Below are 26,317 nucleotides of genomic sequence, written 5' to 3' on the forward strand. Positions count from 1 at the left end.
AGTGCTGCTGCCCTCTCCGTGCCTGGCCGTCTGCTGTATTTGAACGCAAAGTCTGCGAGAAATAACAGTAGATGTTGGCAGATTGGCAAATCTTTAATATATTAAACAAAACATATCTGCTAGAAACATTCTATTTATATAAAAATGCAAAAAGAGCCCTTTAAAGACATTTCTTTGGCATACTTTCCCCTCCCTCCCCCACGTATATTGCAAGAAGCTCTCTGTTGATATGTCATTTGCTTGTAATGTAAACAGACAAAAAAAAAAGTGTAATTAATAATACAAAGCTTTTTATATAATACTGTCACAGTGCAGCAAGCATATATAACAACTCAGCGTCAGCAAGACCGTGCAGGCTGCGGTATCGACAATAAGGATTTCAATTGTATTAAATACCAGGCCTAATGGAACGTGGTTTAAGCCGCCGGCTGGGCAGAGAAGTCGAGGCAGGCGGGGAGCGGCAGAGCCGCGTTAAGCCCAGGGGTGAGGGTTCCCCCAGGGTTTCTGAAGGTGAGACAAATCCCCCACTAAGTGCTTTTTCCTCCGCTGCCTCGTGGCTCTCCCTGCCCGGCCCTCGGACCCCTTGGGAGGTAGCTAAATAATGAAACCCATTTGTACGGAGGAGAAAAATGAGGCGGGGGGAGGATGGAAAGGGTGGAGAAGGCACCAGGCTCCCATCCCACCTCCTCTGCATCGCTCTTACGGCTGTGATCGGCGTCAGCCGGGCTCAACGCCGGACGAGGGGTGAAACACAGCCCCGGTCCAGCGTGGGCAGGAGCAGGCAGCACGGTACGGTACCAGCACAGGGACGGGGTGCTCCTTGCCCGGCTGCGGGGTACGCAACCTCCTCTCGTTTCAGGAAACCTTCAGGACCTGGCAGGGGAAGGCTCCCAGAGCCTGCTGCTGCCTGCAGGGTGGCTTTTTTATCTGCAGGCTTGAAAAAAGGGGGGACTTGTTTTTAAATGGGGAAAAAAAATAAGTGCTTATCCAAGTTCCAGCCCTTTGAATGCATCATGTGAACTGTCCAAGGAAGGTCCCTAATTAATTGGCATCATTCTCCCACTTTCCCAGGAATGGCCCCTGCTCCCTGGCGCTTCCCTCTCGTCTTACACGAGTGCAAGGCCGGTAGCCGGGGGGTTTCTCTGCCTCCCTAAGAGCAAACCCAAGTATTTTCTGAGCGTGCACCCCTGGGTTACGGACGAGGACCTGCTTTGGGTCTCTGCCCACAGCTCGGCTCTTTGGTGCTTTGCCAGAGAGGGTCAGTCTCGGCCCTGGCAGCGGCGTGGCTCCGCCAGGCCACCCCATTGCATAGCTTACACCTCCGAGGGCTCGGGAGCCTTTTCTGGCCGTGATTTTAGTGTCTGGCATTAAAACAGTGCAGACAATCGCCTCGCCTTGAGCTGAGGCTGCTCTTACCTTGTGCTTGCTTTGCGATATGGCTTTTCCTTTGGCAGCCGCGTAACCCACAGGGCTAAACACTGGCGTCTAACACACGCGGATAAAAACTTTTGCATGTAAAAAAACATTTCAGACGGAGAAGCTGCTCTCTGACTCTCTCAAAAGCAGCTTGCTCAGGCTGGGATCGCACAGGCGCCCGGTGTAGTTCCCCTCGGCGGGAATATTGCAGTCGCGGCACGAGCGGGCTATTGCCAAAGCGTCCGGGGGCATGCCCGCTCCCGGAGAACACTGGTCGGTAACGAGGCACTCGCATCACTTACTGATCTGTCTATACATATATACATTCAATAATATAGCTTTGAAAAATAGACATTTGTTTCCTCTGTATATTATAAAATAGCATTTAGGATCAGTCTTAAGTGACATGCAGGAGTGATTAAAGTACGGCTGCAATTCAGGCTGCTGAAGAGCACGGAGTGCCTTTCACCTCGAGACCCCAGCGCCGCAACGGGAAGCTTTGAGCCTCCTCGGGGGGACGGGTCAGGCTTGGCATTGCCAAGCTCACTGGTGAGCTGGAGCCCCTGGCCGTGCCGCCCGTCCCCACTAGTGCACGTGGCGATTCCCGCAGCGTCGCCTCCTCGCAGATGCCCCGAGCGGCTCCGACTGTGGCTCCTGGAGGAAAATGCTGCGGCGCTGCGGCCGTCTGGTCCTTCCCCACCTTTATACGGTGGTTTCGCTCTTCCAGAGGCCGGTCTTCATCCCAGCCACGCTGTCGGCGCTGGCTAGGTTGATGTCGTACTTGCTGCCCTTGAGGCCACCGTTGTGGCTGGCCACGTTGAGCGGGTAGGACCGGCGCTTCGCCTCCTTCTCGGCGGCGTTGGCTTGCCGCAGGTTGTCTCTGCTGGCGCTCCTCCGGCGAGCCTCGGCGAAGTTGGGCGCCCGCCGGCTGCCATCGCTGCCTTCCGAGTGGCTGGGCACCGTCTCCCCGTCCTGGGGGGCCCGTGGCCCCGCACAGCCGCTGCTGATGGGGCTGTTCCTGCCGCTGTGGTAGCTCTCGGAGTGGCTGTTGTGGAGGCTCCCGCTCTCGCTGGAGGGATGCTCCGAGGAGGGGCCCCGCAGCATTTTCAAGCGGTGGTGCTTCCCGTCCCGGCACTGCTTAGTTCTGCCCCGGTGGTTCCTGCGGCCGTGGAGGTTGCTGGCGTGCCTGCTGGTGCCGGTGGTCTTGCCGTCGGCAGGGTCTGGCTCCAGGCAAGCGGCCGGGCGGGCGTCTGCCTGGCTCTGGGCTACCTGCAGGTTGGTGAGCTTGCAGCGGCCCCCAGCCGAGCCGGTGCTGCTGGGTGAGGAGGAGGAGGAGGCGCCGGAGCGAGCTGCCTCCGGGTCGCAGCCGATGAAGACCTGCGAGCCATCCTCTGGTGCCAGCCCGGGGTGGACGTATGCCTGCATGGGCAGGGCGTTCCTGTAGGAGGGGCAGCAGGAGAACCAGGAGTTGAGGACATCCCGGCGCCGGACGCAATGGTGGATGAAGATGAAGAGTCCCAGCGCCACGGCGGTGATGCCGTAGAGGCAGCTGAAGACAATATTCAAGTACCAGCGCTGGGACACAGCCATGGCGCCGAACGTCCACAGGGCGACGTACAAGGCGTGGGTGGTCACCAGTGCCCAGAATTGCACCTGCAGAGAGTAGACACCGTCCGCCTCCGGGCAGGGTGGCCCCGAGTTCAGCGTGACCGAGATGGACCCGGAGTCTGTCAGGAGGTCGCTGGCACCCCCCAGCCGCGGCGGTGGCTCCAGTGGCTCGGGGATGTCTTTCCGGCGTGACGGTTGGCACTGGAGGCTGAGCCCGGTGCAGAGAAAGTAAATCCAGGTGACGAGCAAGATGAAAGCCACGGGGACGTAGAAAGCCCCCAGGCTGGGCCGCCACACCAGCCAGCAGCTGTACGGGAGGAAAGGGGCTTTGATGAGCAGACCTGGGTGCCTGCACGGCCAGCAGCCAGGTGGTGTGGTACTGTGATGCTCAGCACCCCTGCCCCGATGGCACGGGCTCTGCAGAGGCCTGCTGGCTGCCTGGCTGGGTTTTTCCCAATATATAGATAGCTCTTGGGAAAAATCTCACCGGCTTTTTCCAAGCTTGCCGAGATTCCCAGTGCTGCTGGTTCCCCTGCCCCAGCGGAGGGAGGCCTCCCGTTTGGGGAGGAAGGCATGGCTGAGCAGGGACACTTACTAGGGGTTGTTGTCATGGTAGTTGTGGATGTTGACAGCTGCCGTGATCCCGCAGATGATGAGGGGGATCCCGCCGGCGATCAGGTAGAACCTGCACAGGGGAACGGTGTCACCGCACACCCGGAGCGAGCCCTCGGGAGAGCACGGCACGGCTGCGGGCAGGACGGGCTTGTACGGCAGAGCAAGTCCTGCCCCAGCCTCTGGATGTGAGGCAGGGGACGCTCCCGTGGCTCTCTGCTCCCCCGCGGGGCCGGGGCGAGGGGAAGGGGTGTTCGTACCGTAGCATGGGTCTGGGGGCCGGCTGGGACGTGTCCCCGTCCGGCTGCCGCGGGGCCTTCCAGGTTACCTCCTTGTAGAGCACTCTGGCTTTCACCGCCATCCACAGCAGGGTGGAGAGGGAGGAATAGTGCAAGATGATGCCGACCTGCAGGAGAGAGGCGATGGCCGGGAAGGGGGGTGCTGCAGACATGGCTGTGTCCCCGCCGGTCACCGTCCTGCGGGTCTCGGCAGGGCGAAACCTCTGCAAATTGCAGAGCAACCGCGGGCAGCGGCAGCGTGTGGTGGCCGTCCCCTCTCCCCTGGTACCTACCGCTTGGCAGACGATCAGGTAGCCGGTGAGGGTTATGCCTCCCGCGAAGACGGCGGCCGTCATGGCGATGTGGAAGCAGAGGTTAAGCAGCATGTGCCAGCCCTTCCGCGGGATGAGAATGGTGCTGGAAGAGAGGCACAACGGGCACCCGTGAGCTCCTGCCCGGCCCCGAGCAGGAGCGTTATTTGCAGCGCGTGAGAGAGCCCTTTCCTGCAGCACAAATCCTGCCTCCGCTGCCCTGGAGGGATGCTCGGCACAGCCCATCCCTGCCCAGGCAATGGAGCGTGGCTAATGAAGAAGCCGTGCATGCCTGTGGGCAAAGAACTCACAGCTGCTGGCAACCACGGGGCTGTCAGCAAGGAGCCACCGGTGCTGGGATGCGGAGAAGGGGACGTTTCCATCGCGAGATGTGGGCTGATAGCGCTGGCCGGCTTTGCTGGCGTTTGCTTCACTTACAGCAACAGGAACGGCTTGGCCTTATATTTATCTAAATAAGCCCTTGTTCAGTGTGAGATATAATTATTATTATTATTGGGTTCTTCCAACCGGGTAGTAGTTAGATGTGGACTGATAGTATTGCTTGGCTTTGTTAATACTGGTTTCACTTACAATAAATTGAATGGCTTGGCCTTATATGTATCTCATTAAGTACTGTTAAGTATTTGATATAATAATTACTGTTGGGTTCTTCCAAATAGGTGATAGCTAGATGCAGACTGATAGCGTTGCTTGACTTTGTTAGTGTTTATTTCAGTTATAGTAAGGAGAACGGTTTGGCCTTATGTGCATCTCATTAAGTGCTTGTTAAGGGTTAAATATAATACTTATTATTGGGTTATATCTGAGAAATAGATAATAGATGTGGGCTAATAATGCTGCTTGACTTTGTTAGTGTTTGTTTCACTTATAGTAAGAGGAATGGTTTGGCCTTGTATTTATTTCATTAAGTACTTGTTAGATACAATATTTGGTTCTTCCTGAGAAATAGATAATAGATTTAGCTAACAATGTTGCTTGACTTTATTAGTGGTTTTTTTCACTTATAGAAAGAGGAATGTTTTGGCCTTATATGTATCTTGTTAAGTGCTTGTTAAGTGCTAGATATAATCGTTCTTGTTGGGTTCTTCCAACAGAGCAATAGATGCGGATCGAGAGCATTGCTCGGCTTCATTAGTGTTTGTTTCACTTACAGCAGGAGGCTCTTACTTTGGCCTTACGTGCATCTCATTAAGTACTCGTTAAGTGTTAGATATAACTATTTCTGTGTTCTTTCTGCTTTAAAGGAGGCAGCTGGTTGGTAAGTGGCCTGTCCCACTCTGGCTTGTGCAGCGAGTATTGCCCGGAGCCCCTCTGCATCCTGGTGGGCTCGGTGTTAACCGCGGGGAGTGAGGGGCTCCTGCGGCACCCGGGGCTCTGAGCAGGACCCACTGCTGAGTGTTGCTCGCTGCTGCCTTGCAGGGCTGATGGAGGAGCGGGGGAGAGCCCTTGGCCCCGCAGGAAGCCCAGCACCAGCCTGGGATGAGGCTCTGGCAGCATGGCTGGCCCTGCTCCTGCCCTTTGCTAAAAGTGCCCTGTTTGCTCCATCCCGGCCGCTCGTGGGGCACTGCTTTTGCAGAGGGAAGGCCCTCCTGCTCCTGCCCAGCCACCGCTCCACTGCCCGCTGCCCCACTATCCCCTCGCCTGGGGGGCTCGTTGGCCCCCGGTATGGGGGAACCCCATCCCTGAGCCCCAGCAGCTCACCATTTCTGCCCCAACCAGGTCTCAGGGGGTCTTCACACCCACCCTCAAAGTCCCACTCGCCTCCTCCATGCCTCACGTTGCAGGACAAGACATAGCCAACCAGCCCAAGGCCCCCATCACCATAACGGCAGGACACATCCAGCCATTGCCACAAGACGGGCTCCTGTGGCAGCACTTTTCTGGAGGGCCATCTCTTGAAAGCCCATCTCCTGAAAGCCCATCTCCTGGAGGGCCATCCCGTGGATGGTCATCCCCTGGATGGTCATCCCCACACACTTTCCTCCCGGGGTGCCTGGGGAGCTCCTCCAGCTGCCTGCAGAGACACCCACCCAAGCACAGCCCCTCCAACCATCACCACGGCCAAGGCTGGCGCCAAGATGCTGACTCACCCATGGTTGACGATGTAGGTGATGATGGTGGTGAAGAGGCAGAGCAGCAGCACGGCCGTACAGGTGTACATGGCCGGGTGCAGCACCTCCACGGCGCCTCGCGCCTCGCTGGGGAAACCGCTCAGCTCCTGCACAGCACAGCACAGCCCGTCAGACCCCACGCCACCCGTCCCCATCCCCCTGTCCCTCCCCACCACCCCCTGCAGCCCGCAGGCTCCGCACCCCCCGAGCAAGCCTCCCAACCCCATTGCTCACCCCCACCTACCATGAGCACAGCCACGTTGCTGAGGTGCCGGCAGTGGAGGGAGGTGACGTTGGGCTCCCGGGCAGCCAGCTGGCAACCCTCGGCGCTCCAGCCGCCCATGCCCCCCAGCACCTCGAAGTTCCAGTACGCGGCCACCGGGTCCGCACCCTCCCCGGGGTGCCGCAGTGACACGGCCACCGGCTCCGACAGGTTTCCCACTCCGCAGCCATCTGCAGCAACAGAGAAAGGCGGTGAGCAGGGCAAGAGACACCCCTCTGCCTGCACCCCCAAAGGAGGCTGGGCATGGGGGACCCCCCACTGCATCCCACAGGCACGTTGTCACCTCCCCATGAGGAGCCCCAGGGATGGCTTTGCTCTGCAGGAGCACTAGGGCACAGCCCAAGGAGCCCCATGGAGCTCCATCCCCCCAAAAGCCCCACATAGGGCACCCCAAGACCCCGCCAACAGGCAGCCCTTACAGGTCCCGGCGTAGATGACCGGCGTGGCCACGCTGCGGCGCTTGCCGTCGTCGGCCAGTCGGGAGGAGTTGCCTGTGCTGCAGAAGAGCTTGCCGTTGCGGAAGACCAGCAGCTGGAGCTTGCAGTCGGCCAGCGGCGTGGCTGGGACAGGGCTGGCGAAGAGGCTGGGCGGCAGCTGGATGGAGGCCAGGGCGATGCTGTTCTGCGGGCGCACGGTTGCTGGTGAGCAGGGGCCACCCCACCGGCACCCCCCTGTCCCCCAGCTTACCCGTACCTTGATGTGGAAGCTGGTCAGGGAGACGTTGGGACGCCCCGTGGTGCAGCGCAGCCTCAGCTGCTGGTCGGGCATGGGCTCGGCCCCCCGCTCGGCAGGAGGGGGACGTCCAGCCGGACCCCCATCCTGCCGCTGGAAAGCCACGCAGCTCAGCCCCACGTAGCTCTCAGGCTTCACCACGTACGCCTCGAAGGCGATGTTGCGTGAGTTCTGCCAGGCACAGCACCGCAGAGCGGCCATCAGCCCCAGCATGGCCAGAGACCCCCCAGCATGGTCAGAGACCCCCCAGCACGGGCAGAGACCCCGCACCAGCAGCCCAGCCACCTCTTTCTCTCTCCTCAGCCTCCCATCTCCAGCCAGGCCCCCTCCTTGCCCCCCACTCACCACCGCCATGTGCTGGGAGTTGCTGCTGAGCGTGTGGGCGGCGATCTTCTCCAGGGAGCGGACGATGCTGGTGCAAGCCTTCTCCTCCTTCTGCGACATCCACAGGATGTGGTCGTCCACCAGCATGATGTTGCTGGCCATCTCCACGATCACGTCCGTCAGCTGCGAGGACAGCAAGCGGCTCCGCAAAGAGCTACTGCCATCCCCAGCGGCAAACACCCCAATTCATGCTTTTCCACCCCAAAAATAACTGGCAGGGCTGGGACAAGCAGGGGACAGGAGAAGTGCTCATTACCTGCTTGATCTGGTCCACGTAGCCGATAAACTTCTCTATCATCTGGGCCACGTAGAGGACATCAACCATGTCCGAGAAGTTGGCCGCCTCGGCTGTGTAGACGCGGAGCTGGTGAGCCAGGGTCAGGGCGTTGGAGGCGTTGATGGGCATCTGCAGAGCGGCACGGCCGCGGGGGGGACGGTCACCGGCTGCGCCAGCCCCCCCGGCACGGCCGAGCCCCGCCCGGCCCCCCGGCTCACCAGCACGAAGGTGTAGAGGACGCGGGTGATGTCGTTGGTGTAGAGGCAGTGGGAGTAGTCGCCCTCCTCCCAGCGCCCGGCGCGGTCGCAGCGCCGCCACGCCTGCTTCTCCGCCGCCGAGCCCCCGCCGGCCGGCCCCGCGGCGAAGGGGTACTGCAGGCAGGGCTGGTAGGCGGTGATGCCTGCCAGGGTGCGGGGCCACCTGCGGGCGCGGGCACACAGTGATTGCGGGGCACTCGCCACCAACGGCCCTCTCTTGCTGCACTCCCCCCGTGCGGACCCTGCCCAGCACCACGCCACGGCCTGTGGGCACCGCAGCCCCCAAATCCCCCCAACAAGCCCCTGCCTCCCCTTGGCTCCGGGGGGGCTGAGGGTGATGCTCCCCAGAAAGCTGCCCCCTCCCCAGTCCCATATCCCGCTCAGCTCAGCACAGCACAGAGGGAAGCAGTGGGTGTGGGGGGGGCACTGCTAATTTAAGCCACATTGACTATACCAGTAATTTATATTCAGTAATGGCCCCGCCGGGGTTACGGCGGGTGCCCGGAGCCTTTCGTCTCGTGCCAGAGAAATTCCAACACCTCTGCCGCTGGAGCTGGGCTGCGCCGCCGGCACGGGAAGCCCTTCAAAGGCGCTCACGCTCCCCGCGGCCGCTAATCGCTACCAGACGCCCAGTCACCTGCGGCGAGCCCCCCGCCCCGGCACGCACCGCTCCTGCTGTATGTGGCGCGCACCACGTGCATCCCTCGTCCCGCCGCAGCACCCACCCCGTGGCCACGCCACTGCCGGTCCCTACCTGAAGTCCCCGCGGTTGTTGGTGACCCGCTCGGCAGGGCAGTAGGACGCAGAGGTCTCCAGCACCACGATCTCCACCTTCTTGCTGACGTTGCCCTGGGAGGTGGAGACGGCGCACTCCCACTCGCCGTTGGCAGAGACGTGGATGTTGGAGAGGATGAGCTCGCTGCGGGCAGAGGGGATGGGCTGGCATGGCGGGTCTGCCCCACAGCAAACCCACAGCAGCAGTCCCCCGAAGCTTGGGGGCGTGGGGACACACACCATGAAGCACAGGAGGTGCCCATGCTTGGCAGCCCCCCCACGGCACTTTGTACCTGCAAACCAGCAAGCCCTGCGGCTACGAGTGTCTGTCCCCATCCCCATCCCCATCCCCATCCCTGTCCTCATCCCCATCCCATCTCCATCTCTGTCCCCACCCCGTCTCCATCCCCATCTCATCACCATCCCCATCTCATCTCCATCCCTATCCTCATCCCATCCCCATCTCTGTCCCCATCTCATCTCCATCCCTGTCCCCATCCCATCCCCATCCCTGTCCCCATCTCATCTCCATCCCCATCCCCATCTCATCTCCATCCCTGTCCCCATTTCATCTCTGTCCCCATCCCATCTCCATCACTATCCCCATCTCATCTCCAACCCCATCTCCATCCCCATTCCCTGACCTGGTGATGAAGGTGCAGTCGTGGATGAGGCTTTCTTCCACAATGACGCCCGTCCGCTCGTCCTCCTCCACCGGCTCACGGTTGTGGTACCATCGGATCTGGGTGCTGTTGTCCAGGTAGGTGGCGGTGCACTGGAAGGGCAGTCGGTCACCCTGGAAAACCACCTGGCGCAGCGACGGGATGAGGTGGTGGGTGTGCAGCTCCGGGGCGCCCGCTGCGGGGGACACAGCCGGCCGGGTGAGCCCGCGCCCCCGCCCGCCGCCGCCGCCCCCGCCCCGGCCCCGGCTCACCGCAGCGGAGCTGGCTCTCCCGCGCGCTGCGCAGGGGGAAGGCGTGGAGGTGCCGGGGGTAGACGCACACCGTCCGCTCCGAGATCTGCGCCGAGCGGTTGCGAGCCCAGGGCAGCACCCAGCGCAGGTTGCAGTCGCACGTCAGGTACTCGGTGGCAAAGTCCCTACAAGGGCCGGTGTCACAGGGTGCCGAGGGGACCGGGGCACGCCACCAGCCCTGAGACCCTCCAGCAGGACACCCTGTGGGTGCCAAAATCCCGGGGCACAAACTCACACGACTTTCAGGGAGGGGAGCTCATCGAAGACACCAGGCGGGAGGCTGGAGAAAATGTTCCCGGACATGTTCCTGTGGGACAGGAGAGAAAGGCGGCATGGAGGGGACCGGGGACCTGCTGGGAGCGGCAACACCTCCCAAAGGCACCTGAGGAGGGTGGGCACGTGGCAACTGCAGCCCCGCGAGCCCCAGCACCATCCGGAGGTAAAGGGTAGGAGCTGGCCTCGGGATGTGGCACGGGGCCAGCCCTGGGGTGCAAAACTGCCAGCGATGCCCCAGGGCAGTGGGTGGGGGCTCCTCTTGGGACCCAGGGGATGGGGCTGGCCAGGGGGTCCCCAGGGAGCTACTTACAGCCTGAGGAGGTTGGGGAGCCCCTGGAAGACACTGGCGCTCAGGCAGCCGATGCGGTTGTTGGAGAGGTCCCTGCAAGGCAAGCGGAGGGGCCGTCAGGGCTGGGGAAGCCCCGCTGGCCCCGCTCCCCCCAGGCCGGCCCCGGGTGCTCCTGGGGGGGCTGCACCAGCACTTACAGGCGCTTCAGCTCGGGGAGGCCGAGGAAGGCGCCCGGCTGGACCGTGCTGATCAGGTTGTTCTTCAGGTCCCTGTGGGGAGACAGACACAGCCCTCAGGGTGTGCAGCAGGGAGCCCCGTCCACAGGAGACACAACGCAGTGGGGCCGAGGGCATGAGCGCACCCCGAACCCCCAGCCCCCATCTCCCACACACGGGTTCCTCGGCAGCCCCAGGTGCTGCAAAACCCTGCGCGGGAGCCTCATTAGCAGCTTTCCATCCCATTTCCCTCTCGTTATCTCTCCAAAGGGCGCAGAGAAGGCGCGAGGCTCCCCGTCGCTCGCAGGGGGGACGCCAGCCCCTCTGCACGCTCCAAGCATGCACAGCGGAGCATCGCATGCCCATGCATGCTGGCGGTGGCCGCCATCCCCTCCTGCACAGTTGTTTCCAGAGCAGCCGTATACCGACAAGTTATCATCTCCTGCAAGCGGGATAAGAGTAGGCTGCAATTGCCAGCACGGCCCCAGAAGGGCTTTGCAACCCGGGGGAAGCTCGTTTGGTTTATTAGCCTGATTGGAGGCACGTATCTAATCAGAAGTACGCCAGGCATGCGCCGGTGCGGGGCGGCCGCTGGCGCGGCGGGGAGCCGGGGAGCACCGGTGGCTTTGGCCGCTCCATCCAGCCCCACGGACTGGCAAGGAGGCTCCTGCTGAGCACTGGCGCTGGCTGGGAGAGGAAATGGGAACCATATGGCAATGCTGTGTTTATTTATAGCAGGCTCCACGGTGCTCATCGCTGGGTCACCCGCTGCTCCGCGTGCGGCCCTGGGGACACCCCATGAACCGCAGCCCCTGTTTCAAGGCCACAAGCTGGAGCCCAGGACGGGGGAGTTGTGCAAACCCTTCCAGCGGACCTGGGGACACAGGGGGGCGCAGGGGTCCCACCGGCGAGATGTGAGGGGCCACGCAGGGAGAGGGACCACGGGCGATGCTGCCTGCACACCGTAAACACAGGGATATGCTCTCCTTCCGGGCTAAAACTCACCCAAGTGGCTTCTGCAGGTCCCCAGCTGACCCCAAACGGGCAGGGCTTGGTGCAGGGCGTGCACGCCCCTGCGCTGCAAACCCCAGGGAAGGGAAACGCGGTGTGACGCCTTCCCGGCCGGCATCATCCCGGCCCCACTTGGCCAACACAACAGCTCTGCCCACCCCTGCCTTCCCTGGCCTTCCCCGACAGGCAAAAGCATGTCCTGGCAGCTGCGATGGCCGGGTGCCCGGCCGGGTGTGCAGGCAGGTGTGCAGGCAGGTGTGCAGGCAGAGGGGCCAGGTGAGCGCCGGTGCTGAAGGAACAGCTCCACTCACCTGCAGCGCCAACACCGCCAACACCCGCCGCACCAACACCCGACCTGCAAACACCCGTCCTGCAAACACCCGTCCATACGTGGCCAGGGAAACCATCCGCACCAGCCCTGCTCCCCGCTGGGGGCCACCAGAGGCCCCCAGGGACCCCCGCGCCCCGGACACCCACCCAGCACACACCACCAGCACGGCCTGCAGGGACGCAGCAGCCAAAACACGATCGCTGCCAAAACTCAGCGCCCCTGGCCCTGGCCGGTGTGCAGCCGGGGGCTGAGGGACCACCGGCCAGGGATGGGACCTACTGGGGACCGTGCCGGGTCCCGGGGGCTCACGGCCAGGCTGGCGGGGAGCCTTCCTCACTCAGTCACTTCCTCCCGCTGGCCGGGGGCCCGGGGCTGCTGCTGCTGATTTACGATAAGGCTCTTCTCTCCACACCACAGTTGTTTGCCTTCGCGTTTCCGCCGATCCCGAGCCCTCTCCTCCCCCTGCCCCGGCGGGGTGACGTGCTGCAGGCACCAGAGCCGGCAGCGGCACAGTGCCACGTGTGCACGGGGACCCCCATTGCCACGTGTATGCCGGGACCCCCCTGCCACCACGCACTCCTGGGGACCCTGCAAAGCAACCGCCTCCTGCCCCGAGGCAGCGAGCCTCCATGCACGCAGCAAACCCTGGCACAGAGGGCCTGATCCAGCCTGGTGCAGCCACAAGGAGCCCAGCACCCTGGGGCTGAGCCCGCAGCCACACGAGCAGCTCCCTGTGTGCAGCAGCACCCGCTGCAGCCCAGTGTAGACAGACAAATGGACAGACTCCATCCCCATCGCTGCTGTCACCCAACCGAGCCCCCTCACAGCCTGAAGCCCCAAGGGGGGAAGCACTGGCCCCGGCGGAGGGCAGGACGTTCCCAGGCGGGGCTGCGCTAATGAGCGCGGCCGCCCCGGCTGCATACCGGCCCCGCTCAGACTCATTAATCTCATTACGCCGCTACAAATCACTGGAGATGCCAAGCTGCAAGCCCGGAGGGGTGGTGGTGCATGGGGGCACCCCGCACACCGCTGACACCCCAGGAATGGCTCCCCTCTGTCATGGTGGGACACCGCAGCACCCACAGTGGGCAGCTGGGGTGGGCATAGGGTCCCAAAAGCTCCCAGAGCCTCCACCGAGTCCCCGCTGCACCAGCACAGAGCCTCCATGGGGCACGTCTGCGCCGTGGCCCCGGACCGACCCGATGAAAACAATTATGGTTCCTGTCGAGAGCAATCAGGCATGGCATGGTGCGATGCTGGCCGGCCAGGGACGGGGGAGCGCTGCCCACGGCCCCCCCGGCCGTACTGGCGCTCCCCCTCCGACCCGCGCGGGGTTTCGGCACGGCAGAGGTGAGCGGGAGGTGACACGGGGTGGCTGCTCTCCCAGAGCACGGAGACTTTTAGGGGGACGCCGGGCACCCCGGGGGCTGCAGAGCCACGGTCCCCCAGGATGCCGGCCCCCCAGCTCCACCACAGCCCTCACTGGTGAGCGCAGCGCCCGCGGCGGCCCCGGCTGCGCGCACATTAATCCCTCCTGCTAATGAGAGCTCGGTGCCAGGAGGCAGGAGTTGACGACCCCATGCCTGGAACCGCACTGGGGAGGACTCAGCCGCATGGGTCTGCAGGGACACAGGTTCCCCAAGGCGGCTGCTTCCTGCTCACCTCTAGAACAGTCCCACAGGGATTTCCATGGCTTTAAAATCCCAAACCAGCCCCAAGGCTGTGCACCAGGCACTGCGTGCTGTCATGCCCGCTCCCCATCCTAGCACCGTGCACGCCACCCGCAGTGCCGTGCACCAGGCACCGTGCACCACGGGGTGCCTGCACCCCACCTGACACCATGCACCCCATGCACAGCGCTGTGCACCGGGTGCTGCCCAGGGGCTGGCACCCACCAGAGGCTGCACGTCCCAGAGCAATGCCACGAGTGGGCACTGAGCACGCGGCGTGGCCCTGCAGCCCCCACGCCCGCCGGAGCAGCTGGGCTCCGCTGCGGGCCGGGGCAGGTGCACACCCTGTAACTTGAACAAGATCTCTGTTAATAAACGCTTCCTTGTTCGGGCTAATGAAACGCAGGCGGTGTGGGTCCCATTGCCCCTGGGGAGCCCCCTCTCCCCCTGTGAGCCCCCCGGCTGGCAGGGCCAGCGTGCCGGGGCTGTGCCGAACCCTCGGCAGGGCTGTAACCCTCCCCAGGCCCGCCGCCGGCCGAGCGCACCAGTGTGGCTGCAGCACGGCACGGTCAGCACCTGGCCCGGTGAGTCCCCGCAGCCCCAGGCATGCTGCCTGCCCCTGCCTGCACTTTCCACTGCCCTCACCTCCCTGCTGACCCGGCCACCCGCCCCCTGCCCATCTGCACCCAGAGTGATGCCCTGCAGGAAAGCGCCGGGCCAGGCGCTGCAAGGCAGGGACCGGTGCCCAGCAGAAGGGGACCCCACAACCGCAGCCCCGGCACCGCCTGCTGCAGAGGATGCCCGGGACCGAGGCAGGCTGCGGTGCGCGATGCCCGCGGATGCCGGCAGCCAGGCCACTGTCACACCGGGTGAGCGTCCCGCAGCGGGCGCCCGCCCAGGTCCGCTCCGGCGCAGGAATGCGCGAGACCCTCGCGGGGCCACGGTGGGGAACAAAACGCCCTCAGTGCGCCGGTCCCCGCTCCTGCATACCTACAGATCAAACCCATATGGGGGCCATAAATCTCCCCTTATTACAGCTCCCTCCATAGAGATGCCTTTCATGGAGAGATAAGAAAGTTGACTTTGTTCAGGGGGACAATGTCGCTTTTCATACCGGCCCCCACAGAGTACGGCCCCCCCGGTGCCTCCCGCCCCAGTGCGGCTCCTGGGGTCCCCGGGACGCCCGCGGGTGCCAGTGGCAAACCCCGCACCCTGGCCCCATTGCAGCACCCAGGAGCGACTTTGGGAGCAGGACCTGTGCGGTGCTGCCGGCTCACACCCTGCAGAAGCCCTGCCTGCGCCCTGCTGCCCACCCCTCCTGCCCGGACCCCCCAGCCGCCCGCCGGGCACTCACAGCTTCTCCAGAGCCCGCAGCCCGAAGAAGGAGCCGTTCTCCAGCACCGTGATCTTGTTGTTACTCAGCAGCCTGTGGGAAGAGCAGAGGGAGAGGGGCAGCCCTGTTATTCGACCTGTTGGGCAGCCCCATCGGTGACCTGCGGGGCTGCAGGGGGAACGGGGACGGCCAGACCCACTGGGAGAAGCAGCAGCCCTGGCTGTGCCGCTGCGGTGGTGGTGATGGTGAAGCCTCAGGGACAGGCTTGCATGACTTGGGTGGGGACATGGGATGCAATGGCCATGTCAGGATGCCACGCTGTGGTCCACATGCATGGCAGCACCGGGCTGGAGGTGCCCGGGGCTGTGCCGGCTCTTGGGGCATCGCTCCTGTACCTGGGCCTGGGTGTAAGGAGCTGCACGTGTGGGTGACGAGATCCCCACCCCAGCACCTGCACCGAGAGGGCACCCCAAGGACCTGCAGCCAGGAGGGGACCCCATGGCACCCTCAGCTCTTGCCCCCTACCAGCCTGACCACCCTCCGGTCACAGCATCACGGCCATCCCAGGAACCTCCCAGTGCTGAGATTTTATCCCAAAGTAAATAGCTTTGCCGGCCAAAGGGGCCCTTGCGGGGTGACAGGAGAGGGAGGGAGGGCACAAGCACCCAACAATTCAACCAGGAGCTCATTAAAGCGCATTGGGGCAATTAGCAGAGCCAGACCTGGCCTGGGGATGGGAGCCAGCTCTTGGGGACCAGAGGTGCTTCCCCAGCGCTCCCGGGTGTCTGCGCGGGCACCGGTGATGCTCCTGCTGGCAAACGTGATCCAAAAACAGAGGGGGACGGCCGCCAGCTGGGGCCAGGAGGGCACCCTGCAGCCCTGGCCAGGGAGAGGCGTGGGGAAAAAAGGGCTCATTGAGGGCCGGAGCCGGGGCTGTTTACACACAGGCGGGCTCTGCAGCCAGGCTGAATGGCGGCTGTGTGCTGCAGAGCTCCATCCCCTCCGAACGCCCACCCTGCGGCAGCCGCCGGCAGCCACGCTCAGCTCTCCCTGGCTGGACTCCCATGCCGGGGCTGCCCGGGGAGCGGGCAGGACCAGGACCCGGCTCGGGGGGCTGCGTTGCAGTGGGGGCAGCTACCAAACCCTCGAAGCGTGGTGGGGAGGGAAGGGTTGGGGGCAGGCGGCGCAGCCCCGCGCCCTGGGCCGCATCCTGTGCTAATGAGGAGCCGCCACCGGGCACCTCCGTGTCCACGGGGCCCCGCGACCCGGCCAGCGGCGGGGAGCGGAAGCGGCCGGCAGCCCCGCCAGCCTGCAAATTGCTTCCACACGCTGGCGGCCACAGCCACGACGGCCAGGGCCACATCTCACCCTTTCCTCCCTGCAGGGACCCTGCTTTCATGGGGCTCCGCTCGCCCCAGCACAGCAGCAGCGAGCACTGGTGCCAGACAGCGGCCGGCTCAGCCCCGGACCCTGCCCAGAGCGGAGGGCAGCAGGGATGCTCCCGGAGCAGCATCGCTCCCGGAGCAGCCCCGGCTCCAGGACACGGCAGCCCCATGGCATGCCTTGATTCCCCATCACGGCGTCAGCTGTTGCTCAAAGCCGTGCTGGCCCCAACAGCTCCAGAAGGTTTTAATTCCAGCAGCAATGGATTTCACAACCCTGCAAAGCCTCCGCAGGCTGCGCGCACACGGGGGGACCTCAGGGGTGAGCAGAACCCCCCCATCTCAGGGGCTGAGCTGGGGTGCACACTGGACCCTGCTGAAACAACCCTTTGGGGATGTGTGAGCTGCAAATGCAGAAAACAGATGAGTGCACGAGACTCCAGTCTCACACCTCCTGTGTTTGGTCCTGCGTCCCGGCCTGGGGCGGCAGGGGGGTCCCCAGCATGGAGATGGATCCTCCACGGATGGAGGATCACCCACCCAGGATGGATCCTCCCCTTTGGGCAGGGAGGACTGGGCACCCCGGGCAAGCTGGACTCCGCTGTGCCAGAGGCTCCCAGGGCTTTGCAGGGGGTTACAACCACAGATGTGCCACCAGCGCAGCGGGCAGAGAGCAGGCAGCTGGCTGCCTGCACCGGGGGCCCAGTGCACCGGAGAGCTGCGTCCAGCTGGGAATGCAGCCCCTGGCCGCCCCCAGGGCTGAGCCCCGGTGCCAGGGATGCTGGCTTTGTTCGCGAACCCCTGGGACCATCCGCGCCTCTGCCATAAAAACAGAACTCCCCGCCTTAAAAGGCAACGCTCCCGCGGTCCCGATGGGATCGGCCTCCCCTGTGATCTGCAGCCAGGCGGCCGGGCCAGGAACCCGCCCGCCGACGGCCGGGAAAGCAGCCGCAGGACGCCTTCCCCATGGCGTGCTTCGGCCGAGGGCGAAGGCACCCCTGGAGCCGTCAGCCTGTTGGGAGCGGCTGTTGGGGAGCGCGGGAACAGCCAGGACCCCGGCACGGCACGGGGGCACCGCGAGCCACAGGCACTGCCTACCCCTGCAACACCCCGCTGCTCGGTGCCTGGTCCGCCCTTCCTTAAGGAAAAGAGGTCCTCGACCAAAATGAGTGTTTGGCACACAAAAATTGCACTGACGGTAACAATTCAACTGAAAGTTTTCTTCCTGATAAAACTTTCCGAGTAGCATTCCTGGTTCTTCTTTTCCCTATCCTGTAGAAGCCAGCAGGGTCACGTTCCCCTGTTACAACTCTCATCCTCAAACACGGTTTTATTTTGTTTTTGCTACTTTTATGGATATTATGTTCCAAAATGTTTTCCTTTTTTTTTCCCAGGAAGTTCCCATCAGGCTCCACGGGACTTTCCGGCCCCACGCGTCCGCAGGCAGCAGAGCCCTGTGCACTATCCACTTACAGGAGATTAACCGAGAAACACCAAAATATGATGGAATAAGCGTGCCCACGAGGCCACCCCGACCCAACACACGGGGGTCAGGGGCGAGCAGCCCCTGAGCCGCACTGGGGCAGCAGGACCCCGAACTGGGACCCAGCTCTCAGCATGCGGGACCGGGGCCGGATCCGAACCCCTCAGACGGATTTCAAACCCCAAGAGCTGCCCCCGCTCTCATGCCCGGCCAGGAGGAGGGATCGGCTGGGGAGGGAAGTGGATGGGAGGCTGGAAGCAAACCCCGCCGCCCCCCAGATCTCCCCGGCTCACCGTGGCCACGGTGGCTGTTGCCGCCGGTGGGCTGGGGAGCGCCTCGGGCAGGGGTTGCGGTGGTTCCCCAGATGCTCGCTGAGGTCCGCGCGGGGCCGGGGGTTGCAGAGGGGATGTGGTGCCCCCACGTCCCAGCCGTCCGCAGAGCTTGGCAGGCCATGAAAGCACAGCTGTGTTCCTCAGGAGCCGTCACTTGGCTGTGCCTTGGCTCCGGCCCAGGCTGGGACTCCTCACCTCGGCAGCGCCGGTAAACACCGCGGCAAGAGGTACCCCCTCAACCTGGCGCGGTGCAAAGGGCCGGGGACTCCCTGCACGCCCCCAGCCCTCAACACCCAACCACTCTCGCGCCGCTCCAGCATCTTCCCACCCAAAACGGCGCCTTCAGCCCACCCAGCCGCCCCGAGACCCTCCTGCACTGCGGTGCGTGGGCGGGTGGGCTCCCATCGCCCGCCGGGGACAGCCCCGCTGCCGGGACAATAATCGGCTAATTGAGAGATGGCTGGAAAAGTCTCTGCGGACAATGCGGGGATTAAGGACCAGAGTGTCGAGTCAAACGGAAACGACGGGGGGATGCGTGGCCGCAGGCGGGGACGGGGCGGCGGGAGGGAGCCCCTCGAGGAGCATCCTCCTGTCCCCGGGGGATTCAGCCTTGGAAGGGGTTCAGCATCCTCACTCCAACCCACCCGCACCGAGGCTCTCAGGGCTCGGACCCCGCGAGGTTGCAGGCAGGGAGATAGAAAGATCCCCTTCTTCTTTTTTTCATCGCAAAAAGAGGAGCCAAAAGCGAAAAAAACAAGATTGTTTTTTCAAGCGTGCTGGAATCCACTTGGATAAATAACGGCTCCAGAAACTGGGCTGCTGAAACAATAAACTTCCTCTGGACCCAACCAAAAAAGGATGAGGGGAGACGGTGGCTCCCCGGCCCGGGCAGGCAGGGGAAAGGCACAGGCAGCGGCACAGAGGTTAATAAGGGGGGGCTGCGGTGGGGGTGGGGAGGCCGGCTACGCTTTGCTCTCCAAGTGCATTAATTCAAAGCATATGCTCGCAGCAGATATGGCGCAGGCTGCGCCCCGAGCAGAGCTCGCTGGTTTGCAGAGGGATTTTAGGAAGAGAAAAGAGGGGCCCCGGGACTGGCGAGAGGTGCCGAAGGCTCCGGCACCGGGAAGGGCTCTGGAGGCAGCAGCATCTCAGGGGGAACCCCACAGCTCCCAGCCCAAGGGGGTCGGAGACCCCCCCCCCCGCCATGGCCGGGGCCACCCCTTCCCCACTTTGGGCTCTCGGGGGCTCTTGCCCTCCCCGCGACGTGCCCGGGGCGTTGCCTCCAGCCTCACGTCATGCCAGGCTATTTTGGATGGTGAAAATTATTGTTCCAACACTCGGCTTTTGTTAGCACAGCAAAAATAAGCCCCGGAGAGAGGGCGAAACCTCCAGAGCCGGCGCAGGGCGGCAGGGCTGGGATGCTCCGATGCACCGGGCAGCACCGCAACCCCGGAAAAACCAAACCTGCCGGAGCTGCAGCCCAATAAATAACAAATAAAAAGCTGAAAAAGGTTTGAGAAAGAAACCATCTGCAGGGCCCAGGATAAACTGGCCTCGGAGAGGGGAGTTCAAGTAGAACTGGAAATTGGTCATAAGTCAAAGCCCTCTATTCCCTGCAGACAATCTGTAATTTCAGTGCAATCAAGCTGTGCACATAAATGAGGCCTGTGCTGGGATTCCACATCTGGAAGAGGTTTCGGCTCCCGCCCGTGTGACAGCAGGGCTGGCCACGGCCAGCGCGGCTATCTGGGTCTCGTTAGGGATACAGTGCTTTTTCCATTAGGCGATTAGCACAGGGGTCAGCTGGAGGGGGAGGGAATTAAAGCCTTGTTAATACACAGAGCCCCGGCACCTCGCAGCCGCACCGAAGGGATGTCCCCGAGAGGTGCCAAATCCCCCGGCCCCAAACCACGGGAAGACCACGGTCCCAGGAGGCTGGACCCCGATGGAGGGGCTGGGGGAAGCGCTGGGCCCCAGGTTGCATCGGTGCAAGCTCTGCTGGGACAGCCGCAGCCGGGTGAGCTCTGCAGGGCTACGAGTCAAAAAGGGGTGACAAGCCAATCTGTTAGGGCTGGCATCCCTCCTTCCTCCCCACGATGAGCTGGGGGGCAAGAATTAACCTCTAGGTATAAAACAGGACGGGTGTCAGAGAGCATATACCTTGTAACGTCTGCTGAGGTTGCACCGGGATATCGCACCCCTGTGAGCATCACCCCGCTCGCCGGACCCCGCACGTGTCCCCATGCCGGCTCCCCGTGCCTGCTCCACCGTGAAGGCAGCGCTTCTGCCTGCACCGGTCCCGGCAGCCCCAGGTCTCCCCATGGCATGAGTTTCTCAGGCAGGACCGAAGACTGGCGGGACACGGCCGGGACAGCTGTGGATATTTAGGCAAGAACCGAAGTGCCTCGTCTCCCTGTCCTGCCGCCAGCTCGAGGGGCTCCAGCGCCACAGCTCCAGGTGTCGCACCCGCCACCAGGACAGAGCAGGGCCACCGGTTCCCAGCACCCCCGTCCGTGCCGGGTCTGCCTCTCGCCACCGCGCCTTCCCCACATGGAGTTAATTTTTGCAGCTCCACATCTGCGGGCACTGCCTCGGCTCCGGTTTGCTCTCTTCCCAAAGCAGGGATCCCTGCGAGGAGCTGAGGGAAGAGAAAGGGAGCCATGGCTCTGCTCGGCAGACGGCTCCCCCTGAGAAACCACCGCATCCCCCGGGATGCCGGGACACCACAGCCGAGCCCAGGGCTGGCTGCAGGGCAGGTCCCTGGGGCCACGGGCATCCCTCGTCCCCTGCTCTGCCCGTCTGCAGGCTGCGATGCCAGCGAACGTTTCTTAGGCGTGGGGGGTAAATAAGCAGCAGCTGCCACGGAGGCAGCCTTGGATTCCTCAGCGCAGGCCTAATAATTAAAGATAAATAAAGAAGTAAACTGAGAGTATGGGAAAAAGCCAAACGAGAGCCGGGGTGAGGGACCCGCAGAGCGGCAGACCTCCTCCAGCCGCCCGACCTCCTCCAGCCGCCCACGCATCTCCAGCCATCGCCCGGCAGCCGGAGCTGCGGCCGGGACAGCAGCAATCCCGCGTCGGCAGCCTCCCCCCGTGCGCAGCATCAACGCTGCTCGTTAGCGCTAACGCACGCCTCCTTCCAGGCCAGGCCGGCCGAAGCCTAGAAGACGGCTCTGCTTTTAAGCGTTATTCTGCACAAAACACACCATGCGTTTCCTGCGACTGGGGCCACACTGATGCTGAGCATCCCTGGGGCACGGACGGGACCCGAGCATCCCAGGGGCACGCGGAGGAGCCCTGCTTGGACCCGGCTCACCCACAGGGCTCAGAATTTGGCTGTCCCCAGCGGGGTGTCCCCCACGGCACGTGCAGCCCTTGCCACTTGCCCGGGCCCTGCTGCCTCCTCCGCTCCCTGCCCGCACCCCAGCAGCTCCAGGAGACACTCCCGAAGCCGGAGCCTCTGGTTTTGATTGTTCCATCTGGAAAGGGTTTAGAATAAATCACGTTTACTGCGCAAGAGCAGAGCCCAGGGTCACCGCATATTTGTAGGTTTCTGCCTGCGCCTGTAGGTTTCATGTCACGTTTTAGTGGGATCGTGTAATGCCCTAATGCTTCTGCACGGTCATCCCGGCCCCGCCGAGGGAGCCGGCCCCGGCACAGGCGGCTCCAAACCCCTCTGTCCCACCTCGGCCACTCCGCCGGCATGGGCCTGCAGTGGGACTCAACACTGCGGTTACACTCGCTCATGCTGGAGAAAGCACGAGAGGAGGCAACTAATCGGATGCTTTTCCCAAGACAAATTGGCAAGGGACTCAAACGTCCCCGCGGGTATTTGCAAGGGGCTGACATACGAGAAAGGGCCAGAGGAGGCAAGAAGTGAAGAGCAAAGCCCGCCTGAAGAAGAGCGCGACCGGAGAGCCCAGCCTCCACCTGCCCTGCAGCCTCCAGCGTCCCCCACCAAGGGGAAGCTCAGGACAAGCCGCGTGTTGTTGCTCCACGATGATTTACACTTTTATTACGACGGCTGCACTTCAGCCCCTGCTCGTGGCGCCCGCTCAGCACAGGCGCGCACCACAACGTGCTCCACGCGCGCGACGGCCGGGCAGGACGGTGGCACCAGCCGGGTCCCCTCGGCAGCCACTCCGTTTTCACAAAGCGGACATCGCCAGCCCCAATCGAAGCCCCTTTGCAGCCAGCGGCACGGCACACGGGGACCGAGAGATGCTTTAGAAATAGCAGCAGCTCCAGCGCGCAAGCAGACACGCGGCAAAGCGGGTTCAAGCACGTGAGAGCGGAGGGGACCAGGAGCGCGGCAGCCCCCAGCCCAGCCCCGCGCATCCCCGATCCCCCGCAGCATCCAACAAAACCCGCCTGAGGAGAAGACGACGGAGAGCCGAGGCCGTGGGCAGGCAAACACCGGCACCCTTGTGGGACGACGCTCCGGGTGAAAGCCACGTTCCCTCCAGCAACGGCGCTGCCGGCCCTGCCCTCCAAACCAGATTTTAATTCAAACGTCTCCTCCGGAGTTATAAATAAACCCTGCAATCCGCTGCTGCAGCGAGCAGGCGCGCCGGCTGCCAGCGCCGGCCGAAACCCCAACCCTCCCCGGCACCGAGGGCGCAAGGAAGCTTTTAGGCAGCAAGCGGCAGCTTTAGACCCTTTGCGCAAACCCAAAGCCCACTTACTGCTCCCGATCTCTTTTCAGCAAATATTTCCAGTGCGAACAGTCGCTTTCAAACAAAAACATCCTCCCCCAGCACTCGGGCAGCAAGCGCGGCGGAGGGAAGCGTGAAGAAGGAGCCGTTTCCTGGATTTCCAGCTCACGTCCATGCTTTAAACTGGTGCTGCCGCCGCGCCGTGGGGAGAGCGGGCTCCTTTCCGTTATTCTATAGCCGCAACACCCCGCGTTAATGCAATTTAAACAGTTAGGCAGAACCGAGCAATGCTTTTGTTGCTGCAGATTCACTTACGAAGTGAAAAAATAATTAAGTAAGCGAAGAAAGCAACCGCTGGCGCCGCGCTCCCCGACACCGCGGGACTTTGCCCCCCGTCTCCCTCGTCCCCGCCAGCACCTGCCCGCCCGTGGGTGGCTGCGGCCGAGGAGCCGCGGTCCCCGCCGGCGTGGGGCGATGCGGGGGTCCCCCCGCCGCTCCGGCCCCCGCCCCGGGGCCGCCGAGCGGGCTCAGCGCTCCCCACGCCCGGGCTCCCAGCGCTCCGCAGGCGCCGCGCCGCAGCAGACGCCCGGCCGGAGCGGCCCGGGGCGATGCCCGGGAGCGGGGGGCGATGCCCGGGAGCGGAGGGCGATACCCGGGGGCGGGAGGCGATGCCCGGGGGCGCGGTACTCACAGCGTGGCGGTGCCGTCGGGCAGCAGGCGCGGCTCGGGCGGCACCGGGAGCCCCCCGCCGCTGCAGACCACCCGCCGTCGGGGCGCGGCGGGGCCGCCGGGCGCCTTGGCCCGCTCGGCCGCGCACTTGCAGCCCAGGCTCTGCGCGGGGCAGCTCCGCGCCGTCCCGCCGCCGCTCAGCGCCGCCGCCAGCAGCACCAGCGCCGCCGCCCGCCGCATGGCCCCGGCCCCGGGCGACGGGCTCCGGTGCTCCGGCTCCGCGCCCCCCGCCGCCGCCCCGCTCCCCGGGGCGGCTCCGGCGGCGCCGCCTCCCCCGCTCGCCGCGCTCCGCCGCCGGCCCTGGCGCCTCCCCCGGCCCGCCCCGCCCCGCCCCGCCCCGGCCCCGGCCCCGCCGAGGGCATCGGCTCCCCTCGCCCCCCTCCGCGGGCGGGAGCCTGCGTGGGAGAGAGATGGAGCCCCCCGTGGACCGGGGCTGGAGCTCGGAGAGGTCTTGGAAAGCTGGAGCCTGCGTGGGAGAGAGATGGAACCCCCCGTGGACCGGGGCTGGAGCTTGGAAAGGTCCTGGAAAGCCAGAGCCTGTGTGGGAGAGAGACAGAGCCCCCCGTGGGCTGGGACTGGAGCCCGGAGTGGTCTTGGAAAGCCGGAGCCTGCGTGGGAGAGAGATGGAGTCCTGCACGATGCAGAGCTGGAGCTCCTGTGGACAGGGACTGGAGCTCGGAGAGGTCCTGGAAAGCCGGAGCCTGCGTGGGAGAGAGAGAGAGCCCTCCGTGGACCGGGGCTGGAGCTCCGAGTGGTCCTGAAAGCCGCAGCCTGTGTGGGAGAGAGATGGAGTCCTGCACGGTGCAGAGCTGGAGCACCCGTGGACAGCAGCTGGAGCTCCATGGGGTCCCACAGGACCAAGAGCTGGAGCCCCCGTGTTCCAGAGCATCCTCCCAGAGCGCGAGAAGCTCCAGCCCCGCCTGGTCCCAAGCTGGAGCCCTGGGCCTCAGCAGGGTCCAGAGCACACGTGGTCCATATAGGCCACGATGCGATGCCTCGCCGTAGCATCCCAGCTGCGACAAGTGCAGGGTGCTGCGCCCAGGGTGGTGGCACGCACGTGGCCCCACCAGCCCTCCTGTGGCCTCCCACCGCCTGCCGGGCCCCCACGCCACGGAGGAACCCCCCGCACAAACTCACACAGTTCACTTCGCGGGCGCGCTGCTCCCTGCCCTCCTGGCCTCTGCTCCGCCATTAACACTCTCCCCTTCTTGCCTTCCCTGTTTGCTTCACTGCTTTTCACACTAAGTTCAATATTTTCCTTCCTGCTCCCCCCTCCCTCATCCCTGCTCCCTCTTGCGCTGCCCCCGGCCCCCTCTCCCCCCAGGGCTCGGCTTCTCCGAGGCCACGGCTCACTGCAGCTTCAAATCAAAAGGGATCAAAAGCAGGCAATGAAGTCTCCAGGACCCCGTGCCAGGGAGCAGAGGAAGAAGGTCATGGAAGGACGACAAGGGACAGCTCTGGGAATGCGGTTTCTCTCCAGGACCAATAGTTCCTGGAGGGGAAAAGAAATTTACTCCTTTCTCCAAATAAATACATCTTGCTTTGGCGGTGGGCGTCGGAAAGAGGAGATACTCATCAGCACGCACTCCCAAGCTGTTTCCACATGCGCTTTTGTTTGGGAGCCTGGGCAGCGCAGGGTCCGGCAAAGCTCGTTAGCGCTTAACCAGCGGTTGCCTCGTTTCTCCAGCTCTTCCCTACCCGCACTCGGCCCTGCCCGGGCCCTTGCCGCCTCCCGCCAGGCAGCGACAAGGACGGTGGCCCCACGGGCTCTTCCGTGACCGGTCGCACCCCCCGCAGACCTCCCACCCCCTCACCCCGGGGGGTCAGCCGTGGGACCCCAGGGGCCTGGAGACCAGCATCATCTTGTTAGTAAAAAACCAAGAATCAACAGCGTACCCACATCTTCCCCTCTTTTTTTTCCTTTTTTTTTTTTTTTTTTTATTCCTTTTTTCCACTGAGCAAAATTTCCCCTGCAGAAATGACCCTCCCGTGCGCAGCGCTGCAGGATGCTGGTCCCAGACCCTGCAGCTGAAGCTGGAAGAGCAACAGGAAAGCGCCTGTGCCCAGTATCCGCTCAGAGATCCTGCGAGCATCTGCACAGCATGAAACTCCTCCCAAAAACCAAAATGGTGAGCTCTGCCTCCCACTTTAAACACTACAGAAAGCAAGAGGGCTTTTCTCTCCTTCTTCTGGAGAAGATGAGCCCGCAGGCTGGAGCCCGCTGCTCCACTGGGTGTCCCCACCAACATGGAGAAGAGACTGCTTGTCTGGCATCCGAGTTAGGCACTCATAGCACACCAAACCTAGCATCAAACAGAGACATGACCCCAAAATGCCGCAGTGCACAGGGCTCAGCCACCTTCTTTTGCTGGATCAGGCCCTAAATTAAGAAGTCCGTGTCTCCAAGAACTCCAGTGCTTGCAAGGACCCTAGGAGCCACTATGCAGAACCGCTCCCCTCTGTGCCCATCAGCGCAAGAGCTGGGAGCAAGGCACAAGATTTCGGTGCCTCATCCCTGAGGGAACGGCCCAAGGCTTCGGCACCGAGCGGCTGGAGGGACCTCGAGCAGAGCCCG

At 63.5% G+C, this 26,317-nt stretch overlaps 1 protein-coding gene across 2 annotated transcripts; it reads right to left on the reverse strand.

Moving 5' to 3' along the window:
* Nucleotides 1-74: 74 nt before the first annotated feature.
* LOC309601845 (adhesion G protein-coupled receptor A2-like) lies at nucleotides 75-23,922 on the reverse strand (the record flags this gene model as incomplete). Of its 2 annotated transcripts, XM_082335029.1 has the most annotated exons (19): nucleotides 75-3,331; nucleotides 3,620-3,709; nucleotides 3,897-4,042; nucleotides 4,208-4,331; nucleotides 6,337-6,464; nucleotides 6,602-6,810; nucleotides 7,060-7,261; nucleotides 7,334-7,543; nucleotides 7,718-7,879; nucleotides 8,013-8,162; nucleotides 8,252-8,453; nucleotides 9,045-9,209; nucleotides 9,709-9,922; nucleotides 9,999-10,162; nucleotides 10,273-10,344; nucleotides 10,624-10,695; nucleotides 10,800-10,871; nucleotides 15,184-15,255; nucleotides 23,705-23,922. In XM_082335029.1, 19 exons carry the CDS (start codon nucleotides 23,920-23,922, stop codon nucleotides 2,119-2,121), a joined length of 3,885 nt encoding a protein of 1,294 aa, XP_082191155.1. In that variant the 3' UTR covers nucleotides 75-2,118. The 2 variants fall into 2 exon arrangements, with proteins under 2 accessions (XP_082191155.1, XP_082191154.1); XM_082335028.1 differs by having other exon boundaries at nucleotides 3,897-4,331.
* Nucleotides 23,923-26,317: the final 2,395 nt, after the last annotated feature.

The sequence above is a fragment of the Platalea leucorodia genome (genome assembly GCF_965183815.1).
Source record: "Platalea leucorodia genome assembly, chromosome: W".
Lineage (NCBI taxonomy): Eukaryota > Metazoa > Chordata > Aves > Pelecaniformes > Threskiornithidae > Platalea > Platalea leucorodia.